The sequence below is a fragment of the Merops nubicus genome, unplaced genomic scaffold (genome assembly GCF_000691845.1).
Source record: "Merops nubicus isolate BGI_N331 unplaced genomic scaffold, ASM69184v1 scaffold33946, whole genome shotgun sequence".
Lineage (NCBI taxonomy): Eukaryota > Metazoa > Chordata > Aves > Coraciiformes > Meropidae > Merops > Merops nubicus.
In genome coordinates, this window is record NW_008613512.1 from 9,137 (window position 1) to 27,614 (window position 18,478).

Sequence of the window (18,478 nt, forward strand, 5' to 3'; positions counted from 1 at the left end):
AGATGAACTGAATTTTATCGTTCCAAGATGACCCGGCACCATGACTGAGAATCAATGGATGGAATCTGTCCTCCTCCTGTTATAAACACTGCACCCAAGCCCCATGTTAACAGGTCAAGATTCCTTTCAGCTTGCAATGCAAGATCTGGCAGGTAAACCTTAAACACACACCACGTTTCCACTGAAAATTAAGGTTTACAGGAGCTCAAGGCAGCCTTCTGAGCAGCTCCGTACGCACCTCAGCTGCACAATGACACCAACCAAACGCTCTGTGAGCAGAGCCCCCTGCAAACAGAGGTACTCACACTCAGCTGACAATGGTGAGAGGGTCTCCACCCTCACAGGGGCAGCAGCTCCCTCGTGCTGCACCACCACCCAGGCCTGGCTCACCAGCCGTGCTCCCCAGAGCCCGTCAGTGCTGCCGCGGCTCTCCGCCCTCAGCTTCAGAGTCCAAAATCCCAGTGGTCCCACGAAGACCATGGAGGTCCTGGTGCTCAGACAGGTTCTCTGTGTCCTTCTGGTCCCCCTCAGGCAGCAGGTCTGTGTCTGCTGCTGGGGCACCGTTGCTCAGTGCAGGAGGTGGTTCCCCCTCGTAATCCTGAGGAGTGTTGAGCATTGGGGTCTTTGAAGCAGCACGTCCTCCTTTGGACAAGGAGCAAGCTTCACTGGGCAGAGGACCATCGAGGAAAGGAAGCTTCTACACAGATAAAAAGAGATTAAAAAACATAATTAACGAGAGCTATTATTCCTAAATGTCAGGGATATGCAACAGACCAACTGCCAACACAACAGTCCTGTGCCAGTGCCTCTCCTCCAGCTCTGTAAGGTGGAGTTAAAGCAGAGGGGCACAGACCCTTCCATGTTTGAGACAAACATCACCATTTAATTAACAAAACTAATGCTTTCAGCATGCACAGTAACCTGGCAAAGGACAGAGATGTGTCTTCTCTCTTGTGTATTTTCAGGTGACTCTCCCACTACTGTATTTTAGCAGTTTTCTGGTTTGGTTGGTTGTTTTTTTTTTACTATGTATAGAAAGGATATTGCAAGAGAGCCTTTAACAGAGAAAAGCCACGCTCAGGTGGGGGGGAGAATGGGGTCCATTCTTTTCCTCTCTCCCTCAAGAGTTTGCTGAAAGTGGAGCTGAAACCCAGCTGCTCTTTCAACACCTGCTTCCCTTCCAGAACTAGAACATCATCAGCCTGCAACAGAACTTGAGCCAAGGCAGCTTTTACCTAGGGGATGAGAATTTGGGGTAAACCAACCCCCTTTATTATGGCATTTAACTCCTCATTCTGCCCAGCTGGAACAGCTGCTGGGTGCCAACGTTCAATCCCACTTCTATTTGCCAAAACCACCATGTGACTGTAAAGATCACTCAGACTCAGGACCCACGTTTTCCAGCTCAGATGCATTGTCCTCCAGTTTCATCTTCTGGCTCATGCAGCTCAGCAGATGATCCAACACATGCTGCTTTGGGTGCATTCCTTTGTCAAAGCGATTATACATCCCACACCAAAACCTTGGGAACAGGGCAAGAAAAGACAATTAGGTGCCCAACAAACTCTATGGTGTTTAAGAAAATTAAAAATTCAACAAGTTGAGATTAACAACTGACCTTTTAAAAGTGCCACAGCCTCAGATTATAAAGTTTAGTATCAATGGGCAATTTTCATCAAGTTCAAAAAGTATTTAAGCACTTTTGCCTTATGATTCACAGGCACCCGTGGATTAATACTCTCAGTTTATGTGTGAGGAATGGAGGGGGAAAGGTAAAACAAACCATGCTAATCAGTGAGAATTTATGCAATTGGGATCACCAATCTACATGACAATGAAAGAAATGCCCCCTCCTCCCCTTCTTAAATAAGCAACTTACTGGAAACTGAAAGGTAGTGTGTTTGGTTGAAGCTCTTTGTAAGCTGTAAATCCTCTGTACAAAGGATTTCTGAACTCCTGCTTCTTCTGTAAGAGGAAAGGCCACAGAGAATGGGTCTTCTCAAAGATTCTGTCAATTACAAATAACATTTAATCACTAAATAAAAGAATCAAGTTAAGCAGATTAATAACACTAGCTGTTCTGAGTGGAATTAGAGTAAGGGAGTTAAAATTATTTTTACACAGTATCTTGATTAGTTTCATAAGCATGAGATGGTAGAATCATAGACTGCTTTGGCTTGGAAGGGACCTTGAAAAGTCATCTAGTCCAACCCTTCTGCAGGGAGCTGGGACATCTGCAAGCAGAGCAGGTTGCTCAGGGGTCCATCTAACTAGTTAACCAATCTACAACTCCATTAAAAGCCTGCAAACATGACCAGCTCTCTTCCTGACATCTGAAGTGACTTCTAGACTATCAGCTAGCTGTCGACTCACTTCAGATCCTCACGCTCCTTATGGCAGGTGCCCAGGAAGTTGCCAAACTGGCAGGAGTGGACGTGGTCGTGGATCTCCAGGAGGAAGCGCTCGTTGAACTCGAAGGCGCAGGGGCACTGCTGTGTGAGCTGCCAGACACACTCCACAAACTGAGTGAAGACAGGGGACACTTCCTTGGGGTCACCATCCAAATGGCCACACCTAGAGAGGGGGAAACAGAACAGGGGTAAATCCTGTGTCACCCAGCCAAAGAATCCCTTCACCATTGATTGAACCACTGGGAAGTTTTCTTCACTACTGGAGTAAGAAATTATTCTTGCAGAGTTGGCCAAAAAAAAATGATGTGGTTTATCTTATGGCATCTGTACAGCCAGGAAAAGAAGAAACAGTGGTGGGATGGAAAAACCCAACCCTGTCCTCTATGGATGTGAGAATATCTGATGGTGCAGCCACAGCCACAATGGGCAGCAACAGAACAACCTGAGTTTGCTCCACGTGGACATCAGGAATGAAATCCTCGTAGGCAACGACTCAGAAAGAAAAAGAAAAAACAAAGAAATCATCAAAACAACAATAAAAAAAGATTATTTTTACAGCTTTAGATGGAGTTCAGTAAAATCCTACTAGTTCTGCAAAAATCTAGCCAGGGATCTGTTAGTGTTCATTACAGCCCATCACAAAAGGAAGAACAACCAGAAAAGGGATTACAGCATCTTGGGAAAGCAGTCAGCACTCTGGGGTACTGTACAGACTGTTTTTTCTTGAGACAAAAACCTTGGGGCAGAATCTTCCTTTCCTAGGAAGTGATATAACCTGGAAATCCACAGGAAGAAATGAGGCAGTCCCCAAACTGGAGTGGAAAATGAAGTAAAATTTCTTATGACAGAGATTTAGCTGATGAAACCCCAGTTCTGTGACTCCGACCACAACACCCCAAGAAGCAGCAAGAAGATGGATCTGTTTCCCTCAGAACTGGCCACCACTATGAGAACAATGATTTTGTTTACTGAAATAGAAGTTTGTACTCTCAGTCAATACTGAAATTACTTTTTGCATCCATTGCCATATTTGGAACAATCCTTTGTAATAGGAGGAGTATTTCGTTTGGTGCTTTTCTTGGTCTTAAAGCAAGAAAGGTGAAAAGAATCCCTAAAGGAGCAGAAACAATGACCAAAGAACATTTACTTGGCCAATAATGACTGAAGAGCAGTTTATTTTTGACTTCTGCTTCTTATGTATCAGTGCAAGGGTGTGCACATTGTTTATTTTCCCCAGATATGCTTTAAGGAAATCAATTTGGTTTGTTATTAAAATCAGGAAGCAGTTTGATATTGAGAACAAAGCTTCAATTTTTAACAGGCTAACACCACTGAAAAGATTGGTCCCTTCCCTCCTCATATTCTCTTGGACCACCTCAGTTTCTAATTTCTATATACTCAATATAACATGAAATAATCCAGGATAATATCCCTACTAGATGCAGGCTATCAGCTACAGGAATGATGGCATTTTTAATCCACCCAGAGAATGCAGGTCAAGCTGGATTTTAGAACTACACTGGACTCAAGTTTATGCTTTCAACTTGGTAAAAGTCCTGAAAAACATCAGCTGAGGTTTTCCTCCAGGAGGTGACTGCAGAAGAATTAACATGTCTTGCCAGAACATTAGCAGTCATTATATAACATGAATATGATTTTACAGGTAGGAAACCACCTCAGAATTCAAAGGATTTGTTCAAGACTGCATGACTTTGTAAAGTAATAAAAAAAGCACTGATGAAATGACAACCCCAGCAGACAGTGGCTTTATGGCACCACTCCAGTATTTTCCAGATCTTCCCTCCTCTGTCTTGTATCTTCATTTACATTTCTCATGGGAGTACCTGAACCTGACAACACTGTATTAGTTTCCCAGGCAGTCACTGCACCCAAAGGTAACACATTCTTCTTACCTGTGTGAGAACTTGTGGCCCATTGCAATCCACTCCTTTTCTATCAGAATCTTCCATTTCAAAACAGAAACAAAAAACAGAGCATTACTTTCCTTAGAAAAAGCAAAGTGAAGCTTTGATGTTAAGCTCTAAAAAGCCTGCAACCAATGTTACCTTCTGAGTGTTATCAATAGAATTCCATGAAAAGAGTTATTTCAAGCAAGTCCAGTGCTATTTTCAGGGAGTTTAAATGTTTTTATGTCATACAACCCCATGGAGAATGAACAGCTTAATATTACACTATTGAATTCAGAAAAGAATGAACTGTTATTCAGCAAAATAAATCAGCAACTGGAATTCAGCAAATGTTTAACAGACAAATAGGAATGTAAAAAGTACAGCTGGGTGTTGAGGAGCTCAGGATGAAACCAGAAAAACTACATGGCTATTTATTCTTTTAAATAGAATGTCTGTGCTATATATATAAGAAAATACCAAGGAAGCAGGATTTTCCTTAAATACATCCCATAAAGAACCAAATGACTGATGCTGAATCTGTTATTACTTGCCTTGCTCGATCATATTTAAAGATCAATTCCTGATATCATCATCTAGAGACTTAAAAGAACCAAAAAAAGGCAGAAATTCACAACAGAGTTGTTTGAAAACTTAAGCTATATATTGCTTTTCAAAATTATGCCATTCTTTACACTTCCAATATGTTCATTTAGGAATAACCACTGCCATGGGACTGGCACAGAAAAATCATCTGCTCAGGGGGCAGATAAGCATTTGTCTCTTTTAGTCACTGCTCCTGTTCCTAATGAAAATCATCCTTCTTAGCTCACACAGAATCATCCAGAGCACAGCCAAAGCCCAGGCAGATGTTTCACACACTGGTGTCAGTTTAGCTGTTAAAAAGATTGCAGGATCATGCAGAAGCTGTACTGGCAATAATAACAAAAACAGCACAGAATGCAAGGAAAGAGTCCTAGCAGTGCAACACACTGGAGGAGGCAAAACTGGCATAGCTGTGATTTCAGGGTTTCTTTGAAGGAGCTCTTCTGAGAACGGGCAGCAGTCTGTCTCTCAGGGTTTAACAAAAGGAGATGAATGGAAAGATCACATCAGAGATTGCTCTACATTTATGCAGTGATGGATTCAAATGAGAACGAGCCTGCAACAGAAGCAAACAGCCAAATTCACGTGTCATGGCTTTAAAGAAGGTCTTAAAGGATGCACAGATTTCAGATGATATCCAGGTTAGCTGCTGCCCTGTGCACAAGAATCAGTTCACCCAATTTTCAATCCTAGCAGATACGAGACCATTTGCTGTAAAAGTTTAAATGACAACCTGCTTCTCTACTTCTTTGTGGATCGCTGCCAGAGTTGCATCCTTTGCTCCCTCATCTCTTGCTGCAATGTCTCATTAGTGGCTCTCATGTGGACAATTCAAGGAGACAAAGATTTGGGAATTGTAAATCAACCCCTGCCATTTTGTGCCTGTGCTGTTCAGAGCAATTAAAGCTTGTTTGTAGAATCAAAGCCGCTTTTATATAGGTCACCTACTGTTTGTTCCAGGAAATGGCCTAAAACATTTAATTAGGGCCTGTTTACATTACAAATCCAGGAAGCACTTATTATTTTTGAAATTCCAACAGTCGTGTCCTTACCATGAAGCCTTTGAAGGTCCTGTAAAAGGGATCCAAGAGGAGGCTGGCCAGGGAGCAGACCTGCGCGGTGCGGTCCCAGCCGTCCGAGCAGTGCACCAACACACTGGCTCTTTCATCCTTCACAGCCTGGGAGGAGGGACCAGACACAACACTTGAGCACCTCTCTGGGTTGGTTACCCTAATTAAGTGCCACCCCTTCATCTCCATTTACCCAGCTGGGCTAAAACTCAAGAGGAGAATTTGTCCCTTCTCAGGAGCGTGGCCATGGACCGCGTCTGGGCACGTGGCCACCAACCCACAGGAAACCCCACAGAACAAAATGCTGCAGCACATCTTCTCAGCAACACAGACCTCCAAGAAACAAAGACCCTCTGATCTTAGAACACTCAGTCTTCTGAAAGGCCAAGAATTTCTCAGTCCCCCTTCTCAGAGGAAAAATTCGGTGGATGAGCAAAAGGTAATAATTAGACACACGGGGACTTGGAACTTCTCAAGGAAAATAAGAAGAGTTTGTCCCAACTTCTCTCCCCTATGGATTCAGCTTCTTCCCCTTCCACCAGTGGCAGAAAAAGAGCACAAAATAGCTTCTTGTTTGCTACACAGGACAATGTTAAAATAAAAGCTAACATTTAGAGGAGGACATCACTCTTGCCACATGTTTCCTGCACACCCTCTACTACTGCAGAGCCACGTGCCTTGGTGACTCTTCTTCAAAGCCACCAGCTCTGCAGGAACAAGGACTGCACTGAATAATCAGAATTAAAATCACCCAGAAGCAGGAGAAAATAAAACTGGTCTAAATAATCCCTCATGTAAAGCAGAGCAGATCAATAACTAATGAGCACAAGGTTATGAGTTGTTTGCACTGCTAAACATGTGTTATGCTGACATGCTTATAAAGGATATTTATTCATATTCTCTGAGTTTATTTGTTCTAATAAAGCCTAGAGAGCTGCTTGCTACAACACAGCAGAAGGGCCAATGTCCCAACCCCTCCAGCATTTCCCTGAGCCACAGAAGTGTCTAGGAGAGAACCAGCTGGGTAACCCACTTGATGTTCTCCAACTGAAGGCTTGGTTTTGAGAGCTGAGGCCAACCTGAAGAGCAATGTTTCCCCACCTTCTCTCCAGAGACAACTTCACAGCCTTGGAGCAGTCCCTAACAGACACCTACATCTCTTTTAACACCCCCTGCAGGTTGGAGTACAGTTTTACCTTGGCAAGAAAGACACCTGCATCCATCACAGCCTTAATGTGCCGTAACCAACCTGAGTTCTCCAGCCCAGTGAGGAAATCGCTCATTGAGGGAGACTTCATTTCACACACTGAGAACACAAACAGAGCAATTAGCTGACACTCCATTAACAGTCTCTCTTTTTTCCCACCTCCTCATGATTTCCTCACAGAATAAATGCAAATGAAGCTGGTTAGATGCTGAAAGCCAACACTTCCACACTCAAGTGTCAGCTGCAATATCCTGTCCACAGGACACTAACCACTGGCCACACACTTTAATACACAAACCAGTGATTTTTAGCTCTGAGAGAACTTGAGGATCTGAAAACATCCTCCTTTTTTTAAAAAACTGTAACATATTTATTCTGCCTCTTCTTCCACCACAAAATAAACCTCCCACCAGCAACAGGGGACTTAGACTTGTGATGAGGCCATTCTCTTGGTTCTGTGAACAGCCTCATTTTTCTCCAAGGTGATCACAGATCCTGTGGTGCTGCCTGGCCAGGTAATGGGCAACATCAATTATTCAACTATTTTGAGGCAAGATGGCCATTAAGCTGGTACTCAAAATATTATTTAGAATGACAGCACTTGTATGACATTTTAGAAAACCAAGCACAGGGACCAAGCAGCTTTGCAGCACCTGCTCTGCCAAAGGATGGTTAGAGCCCTGGAGAGCATTTAACAGTGTGTTGGTTTGATCCAAGCTACACCCTCACCTTTGATGGAACTCCTCCAAAATTACATTAATGAAAATACAGGCCTGGTTCACCTCTTGATCTCCAGTGGCTCAGGTGAGTATTCCTTCTGTCCTGCTCCACGTTCTTCCTCTAAGACCACAGTCTCACAGAGTATCTTAACTGCCTGAGCTACTCTGCATTTTAATGTATTGAAACATTCATTTAATACACTTTAAAATGTTTAAAAACAAGTGCCATTCAAGAAATCAGAAAGAAATGAAAAAGAGGGACTATGTATGTATGAGATTCAAGTCTTTGGAAGATCATGGCAAAATTTTATTTCAAATCTGAAACACTGTTTAACACTGAAATACTCTAAACTCAACCCAGGGAAAATATTTCCTCAATAACCTGTGTTAGTTTTCTTTCAGCAACTCACAAGGTGACCAGGAGACCCTCTCCATGGTCAAATGTAGCACTTCTCTAGGCTTTTTCTTTTCATTTGGCACATTTAGGAGATTTGGATTGTCTGCAGCTAACACAGTTAAGGGATGTTGTTAGTATTTGTGTGACCAGCTATAAAACTAAGGACAATAATAAATGTCTAGCAGGAAAGGATTTTAATCTCACTCCAGGCAGGATTGAGATGTTCAGTGAAAGGTTCTGGGCAGAAGCAGCCCAGGGTATGAGGACAGGGCACCTGCATGGGCCACACCTACCTTCCAGCAGCTTCTGCAAGCTGTTCCTCATCACATGGATGTTTTCTATGCCAATAAATTTGAAGCGAATGTTATCATAGTTATCTTCATTCTCATAACCCTTCCCAGCAGCTCTGTTGGCCATGGCATTTAACTGTCAGATTCCAGGGAACAGGAAGAGAGGAAAGAAAGAGAAAATGACAACAAATATGCAGAGATAAAGGAGTCTGTTTTGCAAGTCCTTCATTTTTTTCAGTCTCCCAGAAGATGCTGCACAGAGCTGTTACTCAGGCACACTCCCCACCACCCAGGCAGTGTTTCCAGCTCTTTCACTGAAATTATCCCAGTGTCTCCAGGCCATTAGTCACATGCAGAGACTCATTAAGTCCCTGGATAGAATTTGTAGTATAGGGAGTATCCAAACTGTGCCCAATTTCAGAATACTGCTGTCATCAGGACAGGTACAGAGACCTGAGTCTGCCTTAACTGTGAAGCTCCACAAAAAGGTTCAGACAGAAGGATATGAAAGTAAAAGTAGGAAAGGCATTTGTCTGAGTAACATACATACATGGTGGTATAGAAATAGTAAGAGAATTCCAAAGCTTTTCATAGACATACATGCACAGATGAAATAAAGCCACCTGAGGGAAACACAGAAATATTAAAGTTGAGCAGAAGGAATACAGCAACCAATTGGGACTGCAGAAAAGAAGCAGAAAAGAAGCCAGTTGCTCTAACAATTACCCAAAAGAGTTCAAAAGCCACCAGGAAATCTTTAACAGAGACCATCCAAATGAGCAACTCAACCTCCACATATTAATTTGGGAAGAGGAGTGATTTGCCTCCAGAGAGAGAAGGGTCAGGTATGGTAGATACATCTTTAGAACAATTAAATAACCCTCCTGCTGCTTCAGTTCTGGCATTGAGAGTACAAGACACGTTGTGTTAGAAGGAGAAATGAGACTCCTTAGAAATCCTCCCCCTTTTACCAAATATTTTAGAACAAAATTGCCATCAGTGGTAGATTTCAGCAGAACTTCTTAAAATACTGGAAGCTGCCTGTACCAAGAGAACATGCAGTCAGTGCTATGAACACACATACAACTACAGAATATGTTATCTCTAGAAAATGTAGGAATCTAGGAATACTATGAAGAGCCAAAATACCTCTTGGAACAAATGAAATGCTCCCAGTTTTCCCCAAAAGCCTTTTTCCCTTCCTGCCCTTGCCTTAGCTGAATTAAACCTGCAGTTTCTACAAAATAACTGCAATGGCTGAACAGTGAAGCAGGTTCTCAAAAAGCTCACTCTGAAAGGAATCAGGACATTGGAAAATCTTTGTAATTAAATAATTGCCCACTATGAAAATCCCTCTGTCCTGATTTGCTTATACTGGCACCCCCAACCAATAAGCTGCCAACATAATCACTTGAATTGGTTTCTAAATTCAGTTCCTCAACAGTTATTAGAGATTTCATTTGGCAAATGTTTCAATATCCTCTTGGATAGAGACCTCAGTTGTTCTAGCCTCATATACAGTGGCTGTGGACCAGGAGAGATGAACTGTGTTAACATCCAAGGTGCTCACCACGAGAACATTAGTACTATTTTGAGATAAGACAAAAAAAAAAGGAGGAATTGCTTTTCTCAATCATTATCAGACTCCATACAGCCCCACTTCTTCCTGGATCTGCTGATAAAAGCCCTTCAGCCTCGTGGAATTGAATCACACAGAATTGTTTTGGCTGGCAAAGACCTTTAAGGTCAAGTCCAACAGTTCCCCCAGCACTGCCAGGTCCTCACTAACCCATGTCCCCCAGCACCACATCTCCACCTCTGGATCCAAACCCAAAGGTTTCTCCCCAGCTCAAGATATTAAGGACTAAGCTCTGGGTGAAAATGCTTCACTGCCTCAGCCAGCTTCAAGGCTGCCAGCTGCTTCAGGTCACACTTAACACAAACCTCAACCCAGAACACTCCAGGATGCTTTAACAGCACTTAGTGCTGCAGTTTTCTCAGGCATGAGCATTTGTCACATTAAGACACCAAACCAGGAGCCTGATACTGAATTCCTGATTGAGGCCTGAGAAGATTTAACCTAATGCAGCATGAGAAAGCACCAGCAGAGCTCTGAGAGAACAAACTGGAAACAACATGACTCAGACACAAGCTTTAACAGCAGCCACAAACCCCAGGAAGGTACCTTTGGCCTTGTGTCTACAACATACATGAAGGAGCTCCCAGGGTTGGCTTCTCTGATGGCCTGCAGCATCTGTTCATCCTCCAGGCAGCGTGCACTGAACCCAGAGAGAGGTTGGCTACAGCGACATATGGCAGCCTGCAACACACAACAGCTCATGGGTTTCTGCTTCCAGCTCATCTCTGCCCCCCAAAACCACCCATTTTTTGGGTTCAAGTGGCCTATTTGCTGTTTCACTGAAAAACTGCTACTTAAACGGCCACACGGAAGTGCTGCTGGAATACTGCTCAAAGCTGGAAGTTTGGGAAGCTCAAAGAGAAACTATTCTCAAGAGAAAACATTCTTTTCCACAATTTGCTTATCAGTTGTTGGCTGTTCCACGCTGAGAACTGCACTGAGGGAAATTTTAGAGCTGCCAGCACAACTCCACGGAGTTGCCCGGGTCAAGAGAAGCTTCCTCAGGAAAACAACATTTTGACTGTGACAGCATTTTCCTGGCATCTGCATCTAAAGTGTTGCTGAGACAGCAAAGTTAAAAATTTACATTCTGGTCTTCAGTGGAAAAAAAAAAAAAACAAAACAACAAACCAAAGATTGAAATCCTCACTTATTCTGAGCTATTGGGGATTTATTTCAGGGTGGTTCCTCCTCTTCGCTGCTAAGAAAACCTGGCTGAGTTAACTTCTCACTTGTTAAAACATTATCCAATATAGCTAAACAGTAGATAAAAAAGCCCCACGTAACAAAGCACTGTTGAAAGTTGATCAAAGAAAAAATTCCAACCAGGAAGCTTGGAAAGTTTGTGCTTCTTGCACAGCTCTGGACACATCCCAAGTGTTTGCCTTTAACTATGACTCAAAACAAACCAATATTCAAGCTGCTAAGAGAAGAACAACTCTCAAATGTGAAGCTAATACGTGCTAATAATTGTCTCATTCTTTCACTGGAAGGGGACTGGGCAAGAAAGGGAACCCTCACCCCCAACAAACACAGGGGAGGATGAGTAACTAACATTGTTTTCCTTATACAAGTAAGAAAGCACCGGGATCCGCCCTCTGCTTCTGAACCTCGAGCTCCCGATCACCACGGCCTTAGGAGCAGCTCTAGGCACCACTATTTCTGGAGGATACGTGTTGCAAACCTAAGCAAGAAGAAAGAAAAACCAAACATCCAGATATTACTACTCAGCAAGTCAAAATTCATGAAAAAAAATCATCTTTAGCTTCTGATCCAGTGTTTACAAACGACTGGAACAGACCGTTCGTCATCTAGGATCTTACACAGCCCACATCTAAAGTTTGAAGCCATTAAGATGCATTTAGGAAAACAACACAGGAAGAGAGGCAAAATAAAACAATGTGGTGAAGGAAACAATTTTGCAATTGAGGTTAAAAAAAATGGGCTGCACGGTACCCAAAACATATTAAAAGGAAGTTCTTCAAATCCATAAATCTTCTGAAAATTTCTGATTCGTCACAAAAAGAGAAATTAAGAACAGTTGTATTTTTTAGAACTCCCTCTAAATCTTATTCAACTTGCAATGAGCTTCCCCAGAGATCACACAGCATCCTCAGAAAATAATTTATTGTTTATTCTCAAAAAGTATTTTCAGCATGAAATTTCAGCATGAGTTTTCAGACTCCACAGCTGAGCTGCTCTCCAAGCCTGGCTTTAGGCTTGACAATTTGAAACCATAAGCTGGAAATGCTCAGGAAACAAAGCAATGGCATTTGAGAGATAGGTACTAGCAAGCAAAGCTTCAAAGTGATTAATGATTTTAGATGCCCACCATCATCAGCTAATGGCAGAAGCACCTCTTGCCTCCTATCTCAATTTGGGCATCCAAACACACAGTCATCTAAAATCACCAGTCACTTCTGAGAGCATGGGCTTGGAATTCTTCACCCTGAAGGGTCATGGTAAAGAAAACTAGTGGGAGAAGGAAGGGGAGAGCAGGGGAAAGGGTTCAAGGCTTAGTGCATTGGTGTCTTCCTCAGAGGTGTTTGTGTTCTGAACAGAAAGGTTTGACTGCACACGACAGGAGAAATAAAGGGGAATAATCTGCAGCAGGAGCTGGAGTGAGCCCGCTGAGAAGTGCATTCATTTCAGGTTGTTCAGATCCAACCTGGCCTTACAGGGGAGAAAGAGGACAACAGCAGCAGCCAGCTAGGACTGAGAGACCTTATTTAGCAGAAAGAAAATCCATGTCTGCTTTACGTGGCTGTTTTATCCTTCCTCACCTCATCCTTCCCACTCTGGCTCATTCCCCACCAAGCCAAACCACAGCCAGTTGTTTCTCTTCTACACATCTGTCACCAGCCTGGTGGGACAGGGTTTGGAATTACCAAACCCCACTGAGGGTACTTCAGCTTTTGTTGGAACAGATGGTTTGATACTCCTGTAGAAGAACAAGTACCTGGTACTCTGCCAGGGGGATCAAAGCAACCCAAGGTGACACTACAGCTCTGTTCTCTTCTTCCACAGCACCATTACCTGCAGCTTCACACCAAGAGGACACTGCTCCCATTATAACCAACTGAGCTCACTCCTCCCCAGAGGCATCCCTTGTGCAGCAGCAGAACTGCTGTATGCCCTTAATACTGAGGAGATTGCATGAAACAGCAGCTTTGGGCAAGAATTACCTCATAGTCTTTATTAATGTCTGTTACTTCCCAACAGTCGTTGGGAATTCCCATCCGCTGGTAATCCACTTTTAAATCAATCAGCTTCCAGCCCATCTCCCTGCTCTCTCTTGACATTTTAGGATTGTAAGAGAAAGCATAAAGTTCTTCAGGTTTCACTGGAAAAAAAAAAAAGAAGAAAAATGAGCTAGTTAGAGAGACACAAAGGCACAGGGAGAGGTGAGTGCTCCTTCCTAAAGGCCGCCTCCTGGATCAGGGCACTGCACAGCCACCAAAACTGAGAGGAGGCCTGCAAAAAAATTACTCAAGTCAAGAAAGATCAGGAGACTCAGAAATCATTTCCTGAGGAAGCCAAAGGGCTCTGCCACCCTGCTGCAGACTGGGCTAGGTTTTAATAATAGCTGTTTTTTCTGTGCTTCTGCCTCCTCCAAGATCAGGAGCATGAAGTTTTCTTTTATCTCTCTGTGTACTGCACTAATTTGAACAAATTTAGATTGATTCTCACTCCTTATGAAAAAAATATTGAGCACTACAGAGTATAAACAGAATTTGAGTACTACATAGAAGAGTATATAAAAATTAAAATTAAGTACCACCTAGAAAAGCAGAGATATTTAAACTTTCACATTTACAGGTTTTCATTCAGAGCAGCACCAATTACCAATAATTCAGGCTGAAATCCTCAGGAATTTCCAACATTCAGTTCCCACATGCAGGGAGCTACAACTAAAACATTTTGCCAGGATGAATTAAAACTTCAAAGTAGTCATTTTTCCAGAGCAAAATATTTCCTACTGATTTCACTGCAGCAAGGTATATTAAGATGAGATTTATATTGTAAGACTTAACCCACAAATGAAAACATACACTAAAAGATTTGTTTTATGTGAAGAGACCATAAAACAGCTCTTGCACCCCTCTAAGCTCATCCTTCAACAGTGAGCTCTGAGCCACATGGAAAACCTGATAGATGTCTGGAATATTCTTGCCAGCCCAACAAAAGCTTCAGGCAGTGTCTGACACAGGGTAATTTCTTCCTCCCTCCATCTCTACCAGCCCAATTTCCTTCCCTCTCTTCACAAAATGCAAATCCAGCCAATAACTCCTTCAGCTGATTCCCAAGAGCTCCAGAGGCAGAGTGAAACCTGTCAGAGCCTGATAAAATAGCTGGGTTGCCAGACAGGTAACCCACAGCTGTCAATCACACCAGGGCAAATCATACATAATTATAAGCTCTGCCAAAAAAATATATGAAAGAAGCACAAAGAGAAATTTTAAAACAGCAAAAAAAGAGAACTGTTCAAATCCATACACAGAACAAACAAGAGCTGCTGCCTGTTACACAAATAACCACAAGACAAAAGAGACTGATGTAATCCCTTGCAGGGACAGCTCCCACGCCTCCAGATGCTTCACAAGTCTCTCATTTCCCAACCTGAAGGATGGTGACAGCTTTTAAACACACCACCAGAACCTGGCCAGGTACAGCTTTAGAACATCAGAACAAACTGAACTCCAAAGCTCAGAGCACTGGGGAGATGCTGGGAATAGACAAAAGGCTTAATAACAATTAAAAAAAACCCTCTGGGTGGATTTAGCAAACCCCCTTTGTCCCCAGAAAGCTGGGGACAGACTTTTGAGCAGGACTTGTTGGGACAGGACGATGGGTGAGGGTTTGAAATTAGAAGAGGGAGATTTAGGCTAGAGGGAGGGGAGACATTTTGGATGCTGAGGGTGCTGAGCCCCTGGCCCAGGCTGCCCAGAGAGGTGGTCGCTGCCCCATCCCTGGCACCATCCCAGGGGAGGTTGGATGGAGCTCTGAGCACCCTGCTCTAGCTGGGGATGTCCCTGCTCCCTGCAGGGGGTTGGACCTGATGAATTTTCAAGGTTCCTTCCAACCCCAAACAGAATTCTAGGGATTCTGGGATTCTGCTGCTATCCCAGTCCTACGTGCTGGCCAGCACAGAGCAGAGTGCTCCCAATTCCCTCCCCACAGCCTAGTGACACAATTACAGAAGGATCCATGCAATTAATAACACCAGACTGCAAACACTCCTTCACTGCAAGCACCACAGAACCAGCAGCTCCCACAGCCTGGTAGGAAACTGGGTGGATGTTGTCCTGCAAGAACAAGGAGCCTGAAGATCTGTCCAGGATGGATGAAAAAGGTGAAGCCAAAAGTGACCACAGGATTTGAGGATGTTTTGCCTGCACTCTTTAAGTGACACCCAGCCAGGGCAGGCAGGGTGAAGCACAAGGTTTCCCAGCTGATAGAAGACAAAAAACTTTAGAGCAGCTTCAACATGCTGTTAGGAAACAAATTAAGCCCATGCTTAAAGCTTTGTTTGTGGGATTCCAGAATTCTGTGAACATCTGGATCAACTGGAATGGGCAGAACCACACACAGCCAAGAGGCAAGACACAGAAAGCACCAGGCAGGTATGGGATATGACTCTCAGCATGAGCACAAGAAAACAAAATGCCTGAAATGCCACCAACAGCCTCAGTTGGGCAAATTAACTTTGCCCAGGTCTTCAGAAGTTCCTCCTGTGAGACATTCTCCTTCCCAACAGCTTTGTGTTTAGCCTGGAAGCCAAAGCCCTGCTCCACGGGGCAGTGCTGTACTCACTGAGCCGACCCCCACGGGGATCTCTGGTGGTGAAAACTGATTCTGATTTCACCTCCTGCCCCCAGCACTGCCCTCAACACGTTGGCAACGATTCAGCAACTTGCAAAACCCCCTCTCTGTCCCCAGTACCTGGCTGTGAAAGCTTCAGCAAGGAGGTGTACACTTCGTGACAGTCCCGTTCCTGCCCGATGACAAAGTGAGCCACGTGGAAGTTCTTGCAGTGGATCAGGAGTGGATATCCAGCCGTGGTCAGGGGCAGCTTCTCTACAGTTGCAATATGATGATGCAGGATCTGAAAAGCAGGAAATAAAGGATATTTTTCAGAAGACAGCAATAGGGCTGAGAGCAGTGCAAGGAGACGTGAAGCTCCTCCTATATTAGCAGCTATTGCTGCTTACTGCACCTAACTAGCAGCAGAAAATGAGTTTATTTGTGATTGTTAATACAAAAAAACCCATAATAAACATCCAGACTGTGCACCCAACAGATAAGTAACTAAAAGCAAGGCTGGAAGGATCCAGAGGTATATAAATGATCTTTTGTGCAGCTCAGTTTACCTACTTCACTTTGCCTTCCCCCCACTCCCACATGCAATGTTTGTTATTTCCATTTTACTTCAGAATTAATAAAAAAAGCTAATTTCAATGCTCATTTTGCACTTCTGAAAGCTGGGAATTGAAGGTTCGTGGCTTGGTGTATTGAGTCTGAGCCAGGAAACTGGGCAAGTTTTTTATGCTCCTGGAATTAACACTAACTCAGCGAGTGCCCTCTCTCAAGTCACGTTACCAGCTGGAATTCACAAACCTGCTCATTTTGGATACAAGATATAAACTAACTGTCATGCTTGTGCTTTTTTACAGACTCTAAGGACCATGACATACCCATGTTTCTTTTCTGACTTCAGCAGATGCCTCTACATAGATCAGGTGGGTGGCTGTCAGGTACAACGTCCCGTTTGCTGCCTTCCTGTTCGTGTAACGATCCAGTAATTTCACATTTTCAACCTGCAACATAAAAAAATATGAAGAAAAAATGAATTTAACTTTGATGGAGGAAACATTTAAGCACCTGTTGAACTGCAATCACGCAGCTGCTAATATACAGGTTTGGAAGACAGAAAAATGTAAGAATTAAACTTTCCCCTGCAACACTAACTCAGCTTTCTGCTTTAAATTCAAATTATTCCCCCAGCAGTTAAAGCCCCAAAGGTTAAACCAACAGCCAAGGTTTAGCACGAGTGTGAATAACAGGATTAGGGGACTTGCAGCCAAGATGATCCCAGTTTATTACTGGGCAAGGTTGCAGAAACAATAAGACAAACAACAGCAAAAGAAAAGACTGTCCATAATCAGTGTAATCAAAGTGTTGCTGTGAAAGAAACAGCCCCCTCCAGCCTCCTTCCAATTGCTCAGTCATTATAAAAAAAGTATTAGGAGCTACTTCTACCAAGCTTCCAGGCTTGTAACTGCATCTCATAAACCACACTTAGCTAATTAATAAAAATAAGTATTAAAACCCATCAGTGCAGACGTAATAAAAATATTAATTTGAAAGTATTTTACATGATTTGATTGATTTCCTTCTGGCTTATTTGCTTCTTAATGAATGAGGATGGAGTTTTTCTTTCATCATTAAGCAAAAATAATGGGGAAAAAAAAAATCAAAATAATTGGAAGGACACTGAAAACAAACAGTTTAACAGCATAGGATAAATTAGTTCTGGGTATTGAATATTTCAGCTTAGGTCACCGCTTTGAGATAAATCATGGAAAATGTCAGCAGAGGATCTTGAAGAGCAAAGGTCTTGGCTATATGTCTTCTTAATATGTCATGTTTTTCAGCACCTGTAATGATTATATCTAATATTGCCCTTTTCCAGGCCCCTAGAGACAAGCAGATCCAGCCAAGCACCTCTGGCAGCACTAGTAAGCAGCATCCTCAAACTAATAACCTAGAGAATAAACCAAAAACAGAACACACAGCAACCTTTCTGGTATTAAAATCAGTCAATAACCAACCGAGGGCTGGAGAGGCAGCTGCCTGAAGTCAATCCCATCTTTTCCAGCTCTCATGAGCACAACACGCCCAGGGCTCCTGTTTCACTTGATTCAACCGAAAAAAAAGCCCATTTTGATTCACTTATTTGGGCTGACGTTGGGTCTCCGCAGTTTGAGACAAGGGAATTTTACGTGAATCGTACCCAAAGCACCTTTTAAGCAATATTATCAATAAAATATTGCCTTTCCAGCAAGGCGATGGAGGGAGGAGCGCCTGCCCGCCACCCCAGCGGGCAGCTCTCCGCCTTCCAGACTTATCCCCGACCCGCCTGAGCGCCAAAAGCGACGCTCACAGACGCGTACGCCTGGAAGGGAAGCAAAAAAAGGCTCGCTTGCGATAATTCATCACTAATTTAACACA

The 18,478-nt window shown here is 43.2% G+C and overlaps 1 protein-coding gene across 1 annotated transcript; it reads right to left on the reverse strand.

Moving 5' to 3' along the window:
- Window positions 1-412: 412 nt before the first annotated feature.
- Window positions 413-17,064, reverse strand: MTMR8 (myotubularin related protein 8; the record flags this gene model as incomplete). Its single annotated transcript, XM_008941931.1, has 13 exons — window positions 413-697; window positions 1,396-1,522; window positions 1,880-2,008; window positions 2,374-2,574; window positions 4,325-4,374; window positions 5,977-6,102; window positions 7,191-7,300; window positions 8,611-8,743; window positions 10,793-10,927; window positions 11,802-11,930; window positions 13,432-13,589; window positions 16,190-16,352; window positions 16,942-17,064. Coding segments are annotated over 13 exons (1,869 nt in total), but the record flags the coding sequence as incomplete, so codon positions are not given.
- Between the last annotated feature and the right edge of the window lie 1,414 nt (window positions 17,065-18,478).